Source organism: Macaca mulatta, chromosome 5, assembly GCF_049350105.2.
Source record: "Macaca mulatta isolate MMU2019108-1 chromosome 5, T2T-MMU8v2.0, whole genome shotgun sequence".
Lineage (NCBI taxonomy): Eukaryota > Metazoa > Chordata > Mammalia > Primates > Cercopithecidae > Macaca > Macaca mulatta.
This window is the reverse complement of record NC_133410.1, coordinates 53760336-53779518: the sequence shown is the minus strand read 5'-3', so window position 1 is coordinate 53779518 and position 19183 is coordinate 53760336. Positions and strand designations below refer to the sequence as shown.

Below are 19183 nucleotides of genomic sequence, written 5' to 3'. Positions count from 1 at the left end.
TGAAAGCACATTTAACTATACCATATGCCTCCTTAAATCATCTCCATCAAACAAACTGTAGGATAAGACTCCGGTTCATTCTGTTCTGTTTTTCTTTCTTCACAATGTGTTTATGTATATTTACCCAATTTGTTCTGTTCTTCTTGCCAAATTACAGGTTTGAGATCTCAAGTATTGCAGAACAGCTGTGCTATTGTTGATGTCTCACAGAACAAGGGTCAGAGAATAAACCCATGTTGCAAATACTTGTAATACTTGCACATTAAACTGTGAAGCTAGTGCCCTGGATTAGGGAACATCCAAAGAATGTCAGAGAATGCATCCTATTCAAATTTAAGGAAGACAATTTGGCACAAAGGAACCACTTTTAGAAATAAATTCCTAAATAATCTGCAGAATTTTCTTGGTAAAACAGTATGTTTAATCATAAACCATTTTAAAAGTAAACTATGTTCAACAAAAGAAATAGAAAACAATAACCTCACTACTATGACCATTCTTTCTGTTTAAATACTAAGAGTTTGTTCATCTTAGCCTAAATATCTATATCAAATAAAGAAATTTAATAAATACAGATCTCTGTATTTATCAGACAGGTCTATCAAAAAAAAGTTATTGAAAGATCCATCTGAACAATGCTCAAAATGATATACCTGGATAGGATTTGCTCAGATAACTTTAACTTTCCTTTACTCCATAACATTAAATTCCAAATGACGACCTGTGTCCTAGCTACTCGGCTACAGTCTTAGTCCTCGATCTCCCACACGCTCTTTTAAACCAAAATCCACAAGCCTTAAGTTTTTACAAGAATAATCCTCAAGCAAAGTGCAATTCATGAAATAACATAAAGATAGGAAAAGAACAGATAGAGCAGGCTAATGAGATGAGGCACATGCCCATGGATGCAGCTCTGAGACTGTGCATCTGGCTTTGAGGCTCTCTGTCTAGGGTTACTTCACCAGCATGTTGTTAATTATTTAAGTGAGAGAATGAGGGGAAGTATCACCACATCTGTCACCCTCACATAGGAAAAACCTTCATTCATTGTTGGGCCAGATGTGTTTATTTGAAACATAGACTAACTAGCTACTTAATGGGTCTGAATCCTTAGCCAAAAGCTAATTAGGCAAACATATTAAGCATCAGTCACCTTACAAGGCTAAACTGTTTCAATTGCGTTGATTTCGATCCAATCTCATAAGAGAACTCATCACCTACAAAAGTGTCTGAAGAAAATTCAAGGCACAGGAAAGGCCCAAATTACTTGCAACATACTAAGTAAAATAAATAATGATGTCCCCAAATACCCAGTACATTAACAAATAAAATCTAAAGCTTTGCTTCAGTAGTATCATGTACCTGGTCCAGGAAAGAAGGCAAAAGTAATTCTTTTAGACACATCTCTGTCCCAGAACATTCTCAGTTTGCTTGTAGGTGAAATATTAATGTCAAAATCTAAATGAATGATGATTTTTCATGTCTGATATTTATTATGCTATGTGTGATTTTAAAATGTATCTCCTGGGTATTTAACCTATCTACAAATAATTAAAGTATATCACTAGCCTCGATGGTATTCTCTTCAAAAGAAGACTGTGCCCAAAGGCAAATTCTAGAGAAAACAAAATCAGTGCCTGGGATAAAAAAGGCATAATGCATTTTATAACTACTTCAGAGAAGAAAGTAAGTTACTTTCCTTAACTAGTCACTATTATTTAAAATAGTGGTTGTTTTTGTTTTTGTTTTTTTGGTTTTTTTGTTTTGTTTTGGTTTTGGTTTTTTTGCTGCTTTAAATAGTATGGCCCCCAAAATAAAATTCTGACCATTTTCCTCCATCCTGGTACAGGTACCTGATCCCAGCAATCAAATGACCTCTCAGATTTTTATGTTAACTGGTAAACAAGAATATTTGAGAAAAATTCATTCATCCTTTTATCCACCAAACATTTAGTAAATCTACTATGAATCAGACATTGTGTTAAGTGCTAGCAATACAACAAGAAACAAGATAAAACATGTTCTAGCAGGAAGTAGAAACATAATAACAGACAAACAACTGGCTTTGGAGAAAAAATAAAACATGAAAAAGGTATACAGGTTATAGACTCAAAAGAGAAAGATTGCATGATTAAATAGAGTGATCAGAAAAGGGTTTACTGAGAAGGTGACATTTAAACTAGACTTAAAGAAAGAGTTTATGTGCTCCATTGACATACAGTGTTGGTAAATCATAAGTTAGGATGTTTTTGTTTTACTTAGACTAGGTTCACATATACAGTTCTAGATCAGGGAAAGAGCAATCCAAGCAGAGGCAACAAGAAGTATAAAAGTGCAGGAGCAGGAGTGCGCAGATGTGGTCAAGAACAGCAAAGAGGCCAGTGTGACCATAACTGAGTAGAAACAGCAAATAGAAGATGGAGTCTGAGAGGGAGTGAGAGACGAGACCCTGTAGAACCTGGTATAGTATTACACTAATTAGACTTTTACTCCGAGTGGGGTAAAGAACTCATCACCGAGAATCTTAAGTGAAGAGATGACATAAACTGATCTGTTTTAACAAGATCACTCTTGTGAAGGATGGAAACAGAAAGACCAACTGAGAGACTAACACTCCAAGCAAGAGATGACAGTAATTTTATTTAGAATGGTAGCAGTAGAGGTAGAAAGCAGAGATTGGATTTTGGATAAATTTTGAAATTAGAGTTGAGAAGATTTGTTGATAGACTGGGTCTAAGATAGAGAAAGAAATCAATAGTGACTCCAAAGATTTTTACCTGAACAACAAAAATGATGAAGCTGCCAATGGCTAAAATGGAAAATACAGTTTGGGAGATAGATTGGGGGAGTAATCAGGAGGACCAAACCTGGAATTACAGATTCAATAAAACAAGACTAAACTTAGAGTCAATAGATGCATCATGGCTAATATAGACACGATTACTCAGAAAGCCATCGAGTCCTGTGGTGTGCTTGGGGTTAAGATGACTCCACAAGAAACTGACTTGCCTCAAATTCCAATGTCAATTTAATTTACCTATGGTTAAATTAGTACATGATACAGAAAATGAATAATACTCTTAGTTTTGTAAGCTATCTTATGCAGCTTCTTTGAATCTATTTAAAATAGAAAGCTGACTCTGTTCCAATTTACTTGCATGACCGAAAGTGATGTACGATAGATATCTTGAATACTTAAGTATCCACAAAAGATAAATGTTCAAGTCAGCTTAAAAATGCTAGAATGATTTTCTTAGTTTCCATAGAGGAAAATATAATCTTCAGTCTCTAAATACTAATCCAGATTTTGGATTGTGGCCTTGTATATGTAATTTTTCCCTGCTTTCAGTATCAGATCTATATAAAGAGATCCTAGAAGACTGTATGCTATTAACTATCTTAAACATGCTCTACTGTTGGGCTAGAGAATATTTGAACTATTTGTAATCGTTTGCTTCATCATAGAACTGAAAAAAATCACAAATGGGGACACTAAATTACCAGTAGAATTATTTGTGTATAAACAGTTCAAATAAGACTCCTTCATCCAAACTAAATATATTTTTCTTTTTAGCAGATATCGTGGTTTTTTGGCCACACAAAAGAAGATGAGAAAATAGACCTTAACAGAAATGGAACACAAAGCACAAGTTAATACAAATGTACAAGCATTTCCTAGTGCAAGGTGTGCCTTTTTTTTAGCCATGTTCTTGATGCTCTTTAATAGCAATATTTATTAAATACTATAGTAATTATTGAAAATCTCACTTTTGAACTGTGTGTGCATGTGTGTGTGTTTAAAATAGCGTTTATGGCTCTGATTATTTATAGGTTCTAATAAGAGTTCTCAAACCCATCCAGATAAATATTCATAGAGCCTTTTTAATCAGTATTGAAGAAACTAGATAAAACACATTTTAGCATTTTCAACCTACTAAGAGTATAGCTGAAGTACTAACTTGCTTGCCTAGTACTAAGTGGCTTGCCCAAGGCTTACTTTTTAATGCTCTGTATATCGAAAAAAAGATAGAATAAAGTGACCAGTGTATATGTCACCATTTTTAAATAATTTTTTACTAAAAATGTTATAAAATGGTTTTAAATTAAGTACTTACTCTCCAGCTTTATTCAGGATAGGTGCAGGACAAAGCATAGAATTCAACTGTACACTTACTGGTTTTACACCTAGAAAATAAAATGCCACTGAATTAAAAAAGGGTTTTATGCATCTCACACAGTTTCATTAATAATATGAACAGCATGCTTCAATCAGAGTTCAAATGTGGAATACTAGATATATTAACATAAAACAACTAAAGAAAGAGAAGTAAAAGGGAATGAAAAATGGAAAGAAAGATTATATGCTCTGTTGACATATAGTTCTGGTAAATCATAAGTTAGGATTATTTTGACTTAGACTAAGTTCACATACCATTCTAGATACTATAAAATATATTTTATCTTAAATTTTTTAAATATCTCAGATTTTTTTAAATAAATGCTCTGTATTATTTTAAAGGCACACTTTGGAAAAGATGAAGGAAGATGAAAGTTAGATGTCCAAAGGAAAATGAACTTATTTCACAAGTTTAATAAAACATTTGTGTCTACAGTAAATAAATACATTTTATGAAGTCGTATACTTAAATTGCCCTTGTAACTTTAATAAAATACAAGAAAAATGATTTAGACTAGAAATATGCAGAAAAGTTACTTAGTCAAATTGATCCTTCTAGAATCTAAAAGAGGAAAATACCAATTTCATTTATTTGAGGATTTACTTTAACAAACTTAATCTTATGTAGCTAAACACGAAATATGTTTATTTTATAATGATCTCAAATATGTAATCAAAAGGAGCTAGGCTAAGCTAATGCTTAGATACAAATGACTACTGAATAAAAATAAAATTATTTGTCCTACTCAATTGTGGAACCTACTATGAAGAGAGTTTGTAAATTTTTGCCTTACTAAAATTGTGATCTTAATAGAAAAGAAAGGAATTAATTATAATATTTACTATGCTGAGATCCTCACCATTTTAATTCAATAAACACATATTGAATAGGTACTGTGTGTATGGCCAAAGCTGTGTTAATTGGAGTGTTTACACTCAGATAAACAGCAAAATGGCAGATGAATGTAAAAAAATAACTCTACCAGAATTTACAGTGTTATAAAGTCTGCCTTACAATATAAATTTTGAAGGGCAATATAATAATTAATAAGAAAAAACATTTATATAGATACCCAAGATGCTCATAAAATTAAGATCTATTTAAGAGGGAGGGTTTTTTCAGAATGAAAATAAAAACTTACTCTTGACTTTTTTAAAAGTCAAGGACAGGGAAAATTAAAACTCAATTCAATAAATATGAAAATTATCAACCAACACTATGCTGGGTGAGAATCTGAGATGCAAAAATCTATAAGGCAAAAAGACTATCTTCAATAAACTAACAAATTATTGGGAAATCAGATAAAGAATACAAGTGACCAAAAAAAAAAAAGAAAAAAAGGAAGAAGTAGGAGAGAAGCCAAAGATAATTAGATTTTAAGGCAAGTGTGACAAGAAAGAAGCCTGAGGAAAGAAGCAATTAAATCATGTGGTTGACGCAGTAGGTACCGAGTACGGTCAGCAGAAGTGGGTTCAAATATCAGCTCTGTCCATTATTAGCTGTGTCACCACATACAAGTAATTTCATTCTTTTAGCCACAAACCATCATCTCTTCAATGAGGGTAGTTAGGACAGGGTCCAGCATTTATTAAGTTATAAACAAACGTTGCCTTTATTAAATAACTATTAAGTAATTATCACTACTATTTGCATTATCATTCAGACTTCATTTCTTTCTTCTTTGATTAAAAAATATGTCACAGCTTTAGTTGGAGAAAAAAGAAAATATTTCATGCTGATGTGCTTTGCAGAGATTAAGACAACACTGAGATTACTGGGGACCTACTTTTTGTATATGTTTCATTTACAGTGTAGGTGCAGAGAACACTGCCATTCCGACTGCCCAGCATGAATCCTCTTCCACTTAAGACAATCTGAAATTCCTCTAGAAGTAAAAGGAAAAATAAACATTTTAATCACTGCTTTATCAAAAAAAAAAGACAAGCTGAAATGAAAGCATTAAGGCACATAGAATAATTTTTTTCATGAATGTTAATAGCAAAGAAGACATAGTTCTATATTTCCAACTATGCTGGCTTTCTTAGACCCGCTAGGTAAATGTAGTGAAGATACCATTCACTGCCACATGGGGATGCATTATTTTATTTTCTAAACAAAGTGATTCCCAGTAGTGACTGTGAATGAAAGCATTAACAGTCATTCCCAGACAGATACTATACAAACCTCTTCAATTTCCATCCTTAGGAAAATACCAGGGGAAAAAAAAAAAAAAAAACGTTATTTGTCCCTACTCTCAGGTATTAAGATTTGGGAATGTAAATAAAATTAATTAATTATGTATGTTCTTTGTTCTTAGAAAAGTCATATGTAATACTTTCTTTAATCTATGCCTGTTCCATACAGAATTCTTCTTTAACCACTTCTTCACCTTACTAATCCTGATTCATTTTCTATTTCAAACTTATAAATAATCAAAAGATCATGTATTTTGGATTGCTAATAATTGATGGCCAGTCGCAAAAGTTGATGTAACTTACTGTACCATTATTTATAATAGAAGCAAGCACCAAAAAATGTTAGAGAGTGGAGAGTGAGAGAATAGGCTGGAATGAAAGTTAACTGATCAAATATCTTGACAATGAATGCTTACTGCTAAGCTGCAAGATAGTATATCAACTATTTTAATAGCAATTAACACTTGTTTAGAAGGTTAGTTGAAGCACAAATAAAATTTTAAATAGTTTATTTGAGCAGACAATTCTTGAATTAGACAGATCCAAATCAGAAGTGGTTTGACCGCTCTACCAAGGGAATACAAGGGGGAGGCTTTTATAGAACCAGCGTGGAAGTAAACCAAAGAAAATATTTGATGGGTTACAGTTACACAGTTGCCTTATTTGGTCTATCCCAGTGGAAAGTCCCTAGTTATATAAGTTTGTTAGTTGTTTTTGATTGGTTGCACTTAAATTCTATTTTTCTTAATATAGGCATTTGCAATAAATAGTTCAAATTAAGTTCCAATTATATTTGCAAATCAAGTAAGGTTAAGGCTACTTATGAGGCCTAAGTGTTTTTGCCAGCTTGGGGCTTCTTCAGGCCTGTTCTCCATTTTAATTTAACATTACCAATCCTCTAAAACTTCTCATATCTAACATAATACAAGTATAATATAGTCATTAACTATGCAAGAAACTACTGCCAACCCACTTTTCATTTACTGTGTTATGAAAGGAATTTTACTTGCAAGTTAAAATAAAGTTCAGATAAAACTTAAAATGTGATTCGGTAAGAGTATGGCCATTAACGTCAGACAGGCAAGGGTCAAACAGGGTAATTACCAGGAGCAAGTACTGAACCTGTCTGCCTCAGCTTCCCCATCTGTAAACCAGGGATGTATAAAACTTTCAAATGGTGTTGTTATAAGGATTAGGTAAAATTATAAATGCAAACAACCCAGTATACACTCAGCACAAAATAGGAGTTTAATACATAATAGTTACCACTTTAATGTCATTTTTCCATTTATTTTTCTTTGTTATGTCTAGAAATGTATTAACCTTCACTTTTAGGAAAGATAATCCTTCCCTGGGATGTTCAGATGCACTACTTCCCTTAAACATCTCTATATTCATTCATTAGGGAATCTAGAAGATGCACAGTGTGAGATCATGCACAACAGGCTGGGAGGCTCTGTGGTAAATTACACAACATATTTTCTCCCCCACCAGACCCAATATTTTTCCTTTTTAAAGTAAAGTCAGGTTAAAATGAACTGTAGGTCAGGCTTGAAAAAGAAATAAAATAGGCCAGAAAGAATCACACTCTGTCTGGGCAAGGATGGCTGGGAGGTGTGAAAACCTGAGTATGTGCTTAGCACCAGCTGATGAAGCCACCTGCTTCCTTCCTGCCATCCGTCCATAAGTCACTTCCTTATGTGCCCTGAGCTGGCAGATTCTGTACTTTGGCCAGGTCATCAAAGCATGGAGCTCAAAGTCTACATATATCTGACTGTTTGTATAATCAGACAAAAGAAACGATTTCATATTTTATTTTATTTGCAATAAGAAAGGTCTCAAACGTGAACTAAATATACAGAAGATTCTAAAAGCCTGTCACACAATATGCTCATTATTTAAAATAACATTCCAATCTTAAAAATTTGAATTTAAAATAGAAATATTTCAAGGAATTATTTAAAAATTCTTACACAAAAAAGATGCCAAAAAAGTTAATTTTGCTATTCTTTTTCCAACATGAGTTTCATATCATATATTTTAGCTAGGAAAAAAAATACAATTTCTTACATGGTATTTTTAAATTCTAAACACTTACCCCCCACACAGACACTTGAGGGCTGCAATTCTAGGATTTCAGTACATGACTGAGCTAGTATCTAAAAAAGAAAAAAAAAAAAAAAGATTACCAAGCTATAGATCTAAATTACAATGTTAAGTAAATTATAAGATTAGTAATAACCTTGAGGTCTTCTCCATACTTCAACAGATCGCAGAGAAAATCTATTAACTATAGCATATATAGCTACCAAGTTCTTAGGAAACTTCTGCAGTGTATTTCAGGGTATATCTTAAGATTATGTACTGTAGGATCCTTATTTGATTAAAGTAAATTCAGATAAGCACAGGAAAAGTAAGCATTGTCTCAAAGTCTGATGACCTTTGAGTATGAATAGATAACTAAAATTTCCTGCTGCCACAAAATCTATGTTGACCTTCCCAATCAAGCAAAAACAAGGTAACAAATCAGACCCCCTGTTTAGTAATGCTGTTACGTTTTCTGTTAAGAAGACCAATACGGTATCAATAAAAAAGCACTGCTGACTGGGTGTGGTGGCTCAATATAATATCAATAAAAAAGCACTTCTGACTGGGCATAGTGGCTCATGCCTATAATCTCAGCCCTTTGCGAGGCCGAGGCAGAGGGATCACTTGAGGTCAGGGGTTCGAGACCAGCCTGGCCAACATAGTGAAACCCATCTCTACTAAAAACACAAAAAATGAGCCAGGCATGTTGTCTCACGCCTATAATCCCAGCTATTCTGGTGCGGGGGTGAGGCAGGAGAATTGCTTTTACACAGGAAGCGGAGGTTGCAGTGAGCCAAGGTCATGCCACTTCACTCCAGTGTGGGCAACAGAGCAAGCCTCCGTTTCAAACAAATAAATAAATAAATAAAAATAAAGATAAAATGTAAAAAGCACTTCTCTTCATTGGACAGTGGCATTTCTATTCCATTTCTCAGGCTTAATTCTTATGGGTGCTATTCCCTCTTACATGCATAAAAAATTACAATTGCAGAGCACAGACTCCTTGTATGAGCCAATATTCTTTTCAAAAACACAGACTCTGTACTCAAGCACTCCCAGAACACAGGAACAGAACTGCTCTTCTTAGCTTGTTCTGAGAAACAGAAACCACCACACAAGGGACAAGGCTACAGCTGAAAAACAATGATGAAATAAGCTGCTCCTCATGGACAACAATCCTGTCTTTATTTTTAGACCTGCTTTGCACGATATTGTCAGTCAGACAAATTCCAGATGATCTCCAGAATGCCTTTCTTGACATTCCTTTCTTGGCAGAGGTTGAAGACAGATGATGTACAGCAGTTTCTAGCATCTCCTGTTCATAACTAGAATAGGAAGTAAGGACTGTAGCAGGAAATAGACATGCTTTCCATGCTTTCTTTAATAACAGCAAAACTCTAAGTTCTCAGCCCCTAAAATCAACTGTGTCAAATCATGGAACATTGTTGCTGAATATACATCTCTGAAAACAGGGAATCATTTGTACTTTTTAAGATGACTTTCCAATAAACTCAACTTTTCACATAGTGATTAAGGATTTTGTGATTAGAAAATAAACCTTGTAAAATTTTATATCTGAGAAACTGCAGATGAGGCCTATTTTAAATCCAGAAATGACCAAAGAGATTCCATAGGCACTCAAAGACCTTTCTGCACCCAAATACCTCCTCTTGGTCTGCTACTTTATCTACAATAACCAACATTCACTTTTATGGATTCAAGAATTAAGAATCCTTGTTAAAGGTTAATGTGCCCTCTTGGAAGGGTAGTATCTCAAATCACTAACATCTTTAAAAATTTGGACATAATTCAGATAATAAGACTCTGAACGAAATAGAATAGAAAAGATCTGCAAAGGAATATGAAGCTGAAAATGTTCCAAATAACAAAAATGGGCATTATCGTTATAGCTTTGGCCAATCTGAAATAACAGTGACAACAGTGAACCATCAAAATGAAAGGTCAAAGGAAAACACAAAACCCCCAAATCTATTTTGTCTGTTATCAGTCCTGAAGGAATTTGTCGTAAAACAGATCTATTAAGGAGACTAATTGCATCTTTCAGTTTACAATCTCTTTATTAGTTATTTAGCCATAGCTTTATCAGCATTACTGAAAAAATATTTCAAGTACCCAGGAAAATTATGAGACATTTAAAGATTACATCTATTGGCAACAGAAACCATTTTTCTACAATTCCTTAGAATAAAGTAAATTAAAAAATTACAAAAGGATTTCCTAAAGATCATGTCAAAAAATACGCATCCAGAATGACCTCAGTGAATTTGTAACATTATATTTGTTTTCTCTCTTCTACCAGTACTGACCATAAGTCAATCAGATTTCACAATATTTAAGATAATTGTGCATATGTTGACTTGGTCTTTTAATTTGATCCAATCCATCAAAACATTTCTAAATAAATGAGAGTTCCGAAAGCAAGGTCAAATGAGCAATTCACCTAAGGAGATCTCCTTAAGACTGAAGAACAAACACCTTCAAGGACTATTGATGATCTGAATCTTTGGAGCTAGGCCCTGTATATCCCCTATAAGGTATTTTAATTTTAAAGAAGAGGTTCAGGATGATTCAGCAATTTATGTTCCATTAAAGTATGAGTTTAAAGAAATCAAGTTAAATTAAGCAGAGATTAAGGATAGCTAATGTTAGATATATCCTGCAGTAAACTGTATAGCATATATTTGTTAATAACAATACATTTACATTAATTTAATATTCATAATTAATTCTTTTAATCAAATATGTTTTTCTAAAAATAATATAATTGAATGGAAAAGTGACCCAGGTAACACATTCATTGAAAAGCAAGTAGTCTGATCACAAGTATAACATTGGTGTCACAGTGTAATGTTATCTAATTGAATTTCCATGGTATGTGCTCCTCTCTAAAGTTTGTTTTATTTTTTAAAAATCTCTTTGGACCTTAAATTATATTATTTGAGCGCATAACTCACCTCTTCTACTAGAAAACAAACTTTTTGAGGAAAGTAATGAGATTGCAATATACTATACAGCACATTCAGGGCCTTACACGATGTTTTGTGCCTTCAGTACAACCAATAAGTGCTTACGGAATAAACATTGAATACAAAAATTAATGAGGATATTAAAAATGTCTTATTAAAAAACCAACAATCATATTAGGACACAGATGAGCCAGGATAAAGTTAATTTATGTGATAAAGCATCTAGTTATTGCATAAATTATGAACGCCTGAAATCCAGAAATCTATAATTTGAAACAAACTTCACCAAAACCATTTCCAAATGAAAAATAGAGAGGAGGGAGAAGAGTAAGAAGAGAATTTATGCCTTTTTAGAAAGTAAAATTTGTTCTAAATTTGTCTTTTTCCATCTAGAGTTTACCATGTTCCAATATTAAGACAGCAATAACTAGAAATCAAAATAATTTGATGTCTGAATGCAAACAGTTTACACCATGAATTTTTTGAACAGTTTTACAAAAACAAAAGTTAATAGTCTATTCCCACCAAGTAATTATACAAGTTGAAGTGTTCAAGATACGAAAATGGGTGAACAGACACTTCTCAAAAGAAGACATACAAGTGGCCAACAAACATACAAAAAAATGCACAACGTTGCTAATCATTAGAGAAGTGCAAATTAAAACCACAATGAGATACCATCTCACACCAATCAGACTGGCTACTATTAAAAAGTCAAAAAAACAACAAATGCTGGTGAGGTTGTGGAAAAAAGGGAATGTTTACACACTACTAGTGGGGATATTAGTTTAGCCACTGTGGAAAGCAGTTTGGAGAGTTCTCAAAAAACTTAGAACTGTCATTTGACCCAGCAATCCCATTACAGGATACATATCCAAAAGAAAAGAAATTCTTCCACCAAAAAGCACTCGCATGTTCATCACAGCACTGTTCACGGTACCAAAGCCATGGAATCAACCTAGGTGCCCTTCAACAGTGGACTGGATGAAGAAAATGTGGCACAGAGATACCATGGAATAAAACACAGCCATAAAAAAGGATGAAATCACGTCCTTTGAGGCAACATGAACGCAGTTGGAGACCATTATCCTAAGTGAATTAATGCAATAAAATAAAACCAAAGACTGCATGTTCTCACTTATAAGTAGGAGCTAAACATTGGGTACTCATGGACATAAAGATGGGAACAGTAGACACTGGGGAAAACTAGATGGAGGAGGAAGGAAGGGAGATGAGGGTTGAAAAACTAGCTATTGGGTACTATATTCAGTACCTGGGTGATGGGATCAACTGTACCCAAAACCTCAGTATCATGCAATACACCTAGGTAACAAACCTGCACAACCTGCACATGTACCTCCTGAATCTAAAATAAAAATTAAAAGGAAACAAAAAATAGCATAAACAAAAATAAGTCTATTATATTAAAACTGCCATCTCTATACAACTGACAAAGAGGGGAAATGTTCTAAACACTCTAGTTAATTTTTGCCAAATTAAATAATATTACTGACTGACTGAACATTGGATCAGGTGTCCCATCCACAATAAATGACAAATTATCTTTAATACTTTGCAACTCCATCACTTGTACAACAGAGAAAATTGTAAGGACTTTTCCTCTAATATATGCTGTCATCTGTCTTTATTATGTTTCAATGGTAAAAGAAAATAGTTTCTACTAAATATAGCCTTAGTTGACGTTAGAGAGAGCTAACAGCACGATAGACCAATAGGTCAAATTTAAAGATAAACCAAGTGCTTAATAAAACTAGGGTAGTTTATGTCATGTACACACTAAATGCTAAATTTCATCATTTGATATTTTGTGGGATATATGCCCATGCATAGACACATACACACACATATTGGCAAAGAACTTGATATCACCATGAAAAAGTATACTATCAAAGCATCTGTTCACCCAAAAAGTAATATTAGTATTAAGGAGTATTTACAAATAAAAAAAATACCTTATTACCTAATCCCTAGTTTTAAGTCCTCAAACACTAACATAGATGACAAAAAGTCAAATTTTCTTAATTAAATACAAATATCAGTAGTCTAAAATTCAAAAGAATTTTGAACATGATAATAGGTAACCATTCGTTGGACACTTATGTTCCAGCAACGATGCTAAGTGCTTTTTATGAATTTTTTCAGTTAATCCTCATAAGTCTAATAAATAAATATTTTATCTATGTTTTATAGATGAGGAAACTGGGGCTTAGGAAGATTTTTTTAACTGCCCTAGAACAATTAGCTCTTAACTATGTTGTTCCCAGGTTTGATTGAGTCCAAACCCCATTCTTCTAGCCAGCGCTTTCCACCACCCTCCAGGTTTGTGATGGATAATCCAACCATTACAAAATCTAACTCTTAACAAACTAGTGAAATGTATCTGCCTGTTTGTCTGGACTCCTGTAATGCTACCAAAAATAATCTAAAATCTGGTTTATTGCTTATCCTCAAAAGTATATCACTAAGCTTTCACTTTTATTTGTTGGGATTTTTTTTCCTTTTTTCTCAAATTTTTTTAAATTTGTTTTTAAGTTCTGGGGTACATGTGCAGGTCAACACGTTACATAGGTCAACATGTGCCATGGTGGTTTGCTGCACCCATCAATCTGTCACCTAGGTATTAAGCCCAGCATGCATTAGCTACTTTTCCTAATACTCTCCCTCTCCCCACCCCACTCCCAACAGGCCCCAGTGTGTCTTGTTCCCCATCCTGTGTCCATGTGTTCTCATTGTTCTGCTCCCACTTATAAGTGAGAAGGTGCAGTGTTTGGTTTTATGTACCTGTATTAGTTTGCTGAGGATAATGGCTTCCAGCTCCATCCATGTCCTTGTAAAGGACATGATCTCTTTCCTATTTATGGCTGCAGCGTATTCCACAGTATATATGTACCACATTCTCTTAATCCAGTCTATCATTGATGGGCAATTGGGTTGATTCCATGCCTTTGCTATTGTGAATAGTGCCGCAATAAACATAAGCATGCATGTATCTTTGTAATAGAAAGTATGTTTGTTTTTAAATTCCTAATGCCATTGACTTTGGATAAATTAAAATGTTTAATCATTTTATGAATTTGTAACTTATAGGATAGCCAAATACTTAAGGCTCTCTCTCTTATTATTATGTTTCTTTCTTGTCTTACTCTATTAATGCTTTCTACCTCAAATTTGTTTTGCACAGATAAAAACACGTAGTTTTTACTTCTTAGCTTCATTCAGAACCTAAAAGACAATAGAAGTCATACTAGAATAACAAGCTACCACAAGCCCTAACTCTGGTTTGGGAAGACAACAAGCACTTAGAAAACTGCAAAACTCTGCTTATAAAAATTAAATTTGTTATTTGATATTAGAACACATTTCCTTCACTAACTATGTGAATGACATCTAGGTTTCATAGTTCTAAAATTTTAGAATTCACCTGAATTGGGAACAGAAAAGACATTCAGAAATGTGAGGCCAAAGTTTGGGGGTGTTTTTCTTTCTTTCTCTATACTTTTTCTGGACATGGAGCAGACATTGGGTAAATTTTTCATATGGAATGTTAGCCTTTGGTCCTTTCCCCCTCACTGTCTCACCTAGGTTGTTAGACACACACAGTAACTTCTTTTCTAAATATGCTCTCTATATAGGTTTCCTTTATCTCCCAAAATACTCCATTTCAATGTACCTATTCTTATCTCATGAACTCATTCATACTTTATATTGAATGTGAATATGTGAATTAATATTGTAAACTCAAAATGATGTTTTTTAAGCTATGAAAAATAACTGTGCATGGAAATTCAGGCAGTCTAACAATTTTAAAGCGAGAAATATGAGCAGCATGAAGGAAAATCTTCTAAAACGGGATCCCAATATTGGAAAAACAGGTCGACCTATAAGACCAATTTCTCTGTTGTTCCTTTCTTAGTTTCTTTCCCTCTTATATTTGTGAATCAGGGGGTATCTGAAACCTTTTTAACCTATGGTTGTTCTCATAGGGCACAGGTTAGGCAGAAGATAAAGGTATGAACTTCCAGGAGGAATCCGTCTAGGCAAAATAGCTATTGGTATACACAATACTATTTGTAAGACTTGTGCTTTTAGTCTGCTGAAAATATACAATAGAAAAGAGTTAACAAGCATGGGGGAGAGAGGGGAGTGAAGGGTGAAAAATTACTTAGTGGATACAATGTATCTTATTCCATACTAAAAGCTCTGACTTCATCCTGAAGCAAAATATCCATGTAACAAAATTGTACTTGTACCCCAAAAATTTATACAAATACAAAATTTTAAAAAACATATTGAGTTCTAAATTCTGATATTTGGTATAAAAAGTCTGCATTCCAACCTATTGTGCCCATGAATTAAATGCCTAAAGATAGTTTTAAATATTTGATCTCTGCAATAATAGTCACTATCCTTTCTCATTGAAACCTTCTCTCCTATTTAAGATGTATGTGTCTTGAATGCCTCCTTTAAAATGTATGGTAAAAAGTCTGTCATGTATTAACATGAGAAACTCAAAACCCAAGTATTTTCCCTTTGCAGAGTTTTTGGGATAAAACTGCTGATGGAAGAATAACATTAACCCCTTATAAATTATAATGACATTTTCTGTTGCTTCAAACTGATCATATAAAATTTTGATGCATTATTTTTACAATTCAGATAAGCAAAATACTCTCAATAGTTCAGTGAACACTGCTAATTAATTTCATGGCATTTTTCTATTTGGCAAGGGAGAGGTGTAGGATAAGATAAAGTTGCTTATGTATCCCTCTGGGTTTGTTTTCAGTTAGCAGCAAGTCCAGATCCAGCCTTAAGAGTCAGCTATGACTGCCCTGCCTGCTGGCCTCCTTGAGATTATAGATGTTTGGCAGCAGATGAAAGTAGATTCCACTGTTGTCTCTTCTCTGAAGTCCAACTTGAATGAAGCATCAGAACAGTGTTTAAGCCTAGACACTCTAGGAATGTCCCAAATTAATTTGCATCAAGTCTATATCTAGTGTAATACGGTCAGGTTGCATGGTTTCACCGTAGGCCAAATCTCCTTTCTACGTGACAAGAAGCAGAAATTCACTCTAGAATTAGAATTGGCAAGGTTTGCTGGGGGATGAGAACCAATGCTGAGTCAGAGGGACAAATACGCCAAGAATCCAACTGGTTACAAAGAAGTTTCTTATCTTGCTTGTCTATATGGTTACCATCAAGTTTTTATAACTACTGAATAATAACTGATGGTAAAGACAAACTGCTGGTATTATCAAGGAAACATCCATAGCAAAATTAAGCAGAAATCATCAGAAGGCATGAGTTTTGTGAGAACCTTGACTTAATTACTTCTTTCTTAGAGGATTCATGTGGAATCATACTTTGATTGAGATCTTGTAAGTTCCTGAATATGTTTACATAATAGACACATGCTATAATAACAAACGTAGGACATATAAGAAATAATAAAAGCAATACCATGGCCTGAAAAACATATACAATGGATATAGCTATGGCCTTTTCTTCTGGTATTTAAAATAATACGGGATTTGTGGAGAGTTGTTATTGGTGTCGATACAAGATAATAATGTATCATGCAATAAATTAAGATGGGGAGATAAAATCAAAATATTATTTAGGACCTATGTTGTCTTTGAAGTTTATGTTGAATTTGAGAGAAAAATCTAGGAGCTAGACCTTAGGACTTGAAGATCAACCATCCAGCTTGACCAAAACAAAAACACTTCCAACAATTAACATAAGCCTAGACATATTTTAAAATCCATATGTTTTTTTCTAATTCCTAAGTGGCAACAGGAAGGATCCTATATCTGGAAAATAGAATGCAGCCCGTTCCAGAAGAATGAAATAAAAACTTTTAAAATGAGTAATACTACATATTGAAAATTCAATCTAATATAAAAAGTACATAGCACAATATCTTATGAATAGCAGCTGCTCAATGAATGTTTATTCTATTTAATTAAAAAGCAAATGCAAAACTTTTTAATAAGAAGCATGGCCATTATACTATAAGATAAAAAACAGAGCATATAACACTAAGAATTATGCATGTAAAAAGATACAGAGCTTACTGAGAAGCTATTTGAATTAATCAAATCACATTTTCAGTTATGCAAAATGAAAAAATATTATTTGGATAAATTCAAATTTTGGCAATTAATAGTACCTATAAGGCATATCGGACCAGATGCAAAAATAATGAAAACACAAACAACATGATAAGAAACAAACTTAAGATATGTGTTATCTTTTTTTTAAGTCTTATTTTAGGTAGAATATATAAAATGAGAAAAAGGGTATTAAATCCCATTAACTAATTTCCTCTGTAATAACTTTTTTTAAGATCAACTCTAAATAGTAAGGCTTTTTCCTCCCCAAAATAGATTATTTCTTTACATATACATTCACATATGCTACCTAAACTTCTCCAAAATTTCTACAAATCTATTAAAACTTCTAAATATTCATCTCAGCAATGATTTTTTTGACACTGATTTTGGATCTGTAACATCATTGGCAACCGATCTTCACAGATAATTTACAAGTGTTCTAGGTGTGGCCTTAACAGATAGAAACTGCCAATTTCCATGACCCACAGCATGTCAGAAAATATTGCTAAGGGTAATAAAGTCTAAAAAAGCAAGATTTTATTTTTCTGACTCATTGAGCAGCTTTAAACACTACAGGATTCATCCCTAATACAAAAGATTTAAAAAAAAAAAAGATTTCAAGTTTAAATCAGGGAAAAATACATGAAAAGTATTAGTTTTAAAGTACCAACAAAATGAAACTTTTGTTATTAGACATCCAACTGCATAAAATAAGTAGCAAAAACAACTGGAAAGGTGTTTCTCATCCTTTTGTCTTGTTTCCTTTTTATCTTTTAATATTCAGATGTGTGATTTTTATTTTTTTCTATGGCTTTCAAACATCCCAGGCAAATATATTTTTCTCTAAGACGTAATGCTTCAACTAAGAACAATTGCTATTTTATAATCACATGTTTTGGTTGAGTTCATTCCTTAAAAATGCTTAGAGCTTCAAAATATCAGTTGTTCAATACAGCACACACCACTCTGACCAGTTTCTAAATATGGATTCTCTTCTGCCTTGCAAGTAAGCAAGTAATAAAAGCACACATGACAAATTTCTAAGCAAACTTTTACCCTAAGAGATCTGTGGAAGAAGGTAAATCATAATCATCGTCTTTTACTCTTCTGAGCTCCAAACAAAACAGATGGATAGTTCTGATTACACTGTCAATGAACATACTCCCACATGATAAATCTTTTTTAAAAATTTACTTTCTTCCACATCTCACAATTCTAATATTAAAATAACTCATATTAGCAGTCTTGTTCTTTCATTACAATATAGAAAAGAGTGCCAAAAATGGATAGGTTGTGATTGGAAACAAGTTTATCTGCCTCTACTTTTTGGTTTTGTTGTTGTTGCTGTTGTCTTTGGTCACCACAAACTCAAAATAATCCATTAATGCTATAGCTTAGGAACATAAATAAGTTTCCTATAAAAAATGTCTTGAGTTTATGAAATAAAATAACAATAAATGGAGTATTTCAGAATTTAAAGAAATTGGTTCGTGGCATAATTTTCACTCTGATGCAAACATTATTTTATATTAGCCCTATTTGTCCACTTTCTTGTTTTACTAAGACAAGAAGTATATCTGCCAAGCAGTCTAAGTCTATAC

General features: G+C 33.3%; 1 protein-coding gene across 2 annotated transcripts in view; it reads right to left on the bottom strand.

Annotated features, from left to right (window-relative positions):
• Positions 1–19183, bottom strand: part of ANTXR2 (ANTXR cell adhesion molecule 2) — a 160974-nt gene that overhangs the window by 115074 nt on the left and 26717 nt on the right. For both annotated transcript variants that reach the window (XM_015138456.3, XM_015138457.3), the window contains exons 8-10: positions 8472–8532; positions 5965–6063; positions 4116–4185 (exon numbers count right to left, since the gene is read on the bottom strand). In XM_015138456.3, the coding sequence (XP_014993942.3) occupies positions 4116–4185; positions 5965–6063; positions 8472–8532 (230 nt within the window). The remainder of the gene's footprint in view (positions 1–4115; positions 4186–5964; positions 6064–8471; positions 8533–19183) is intronic.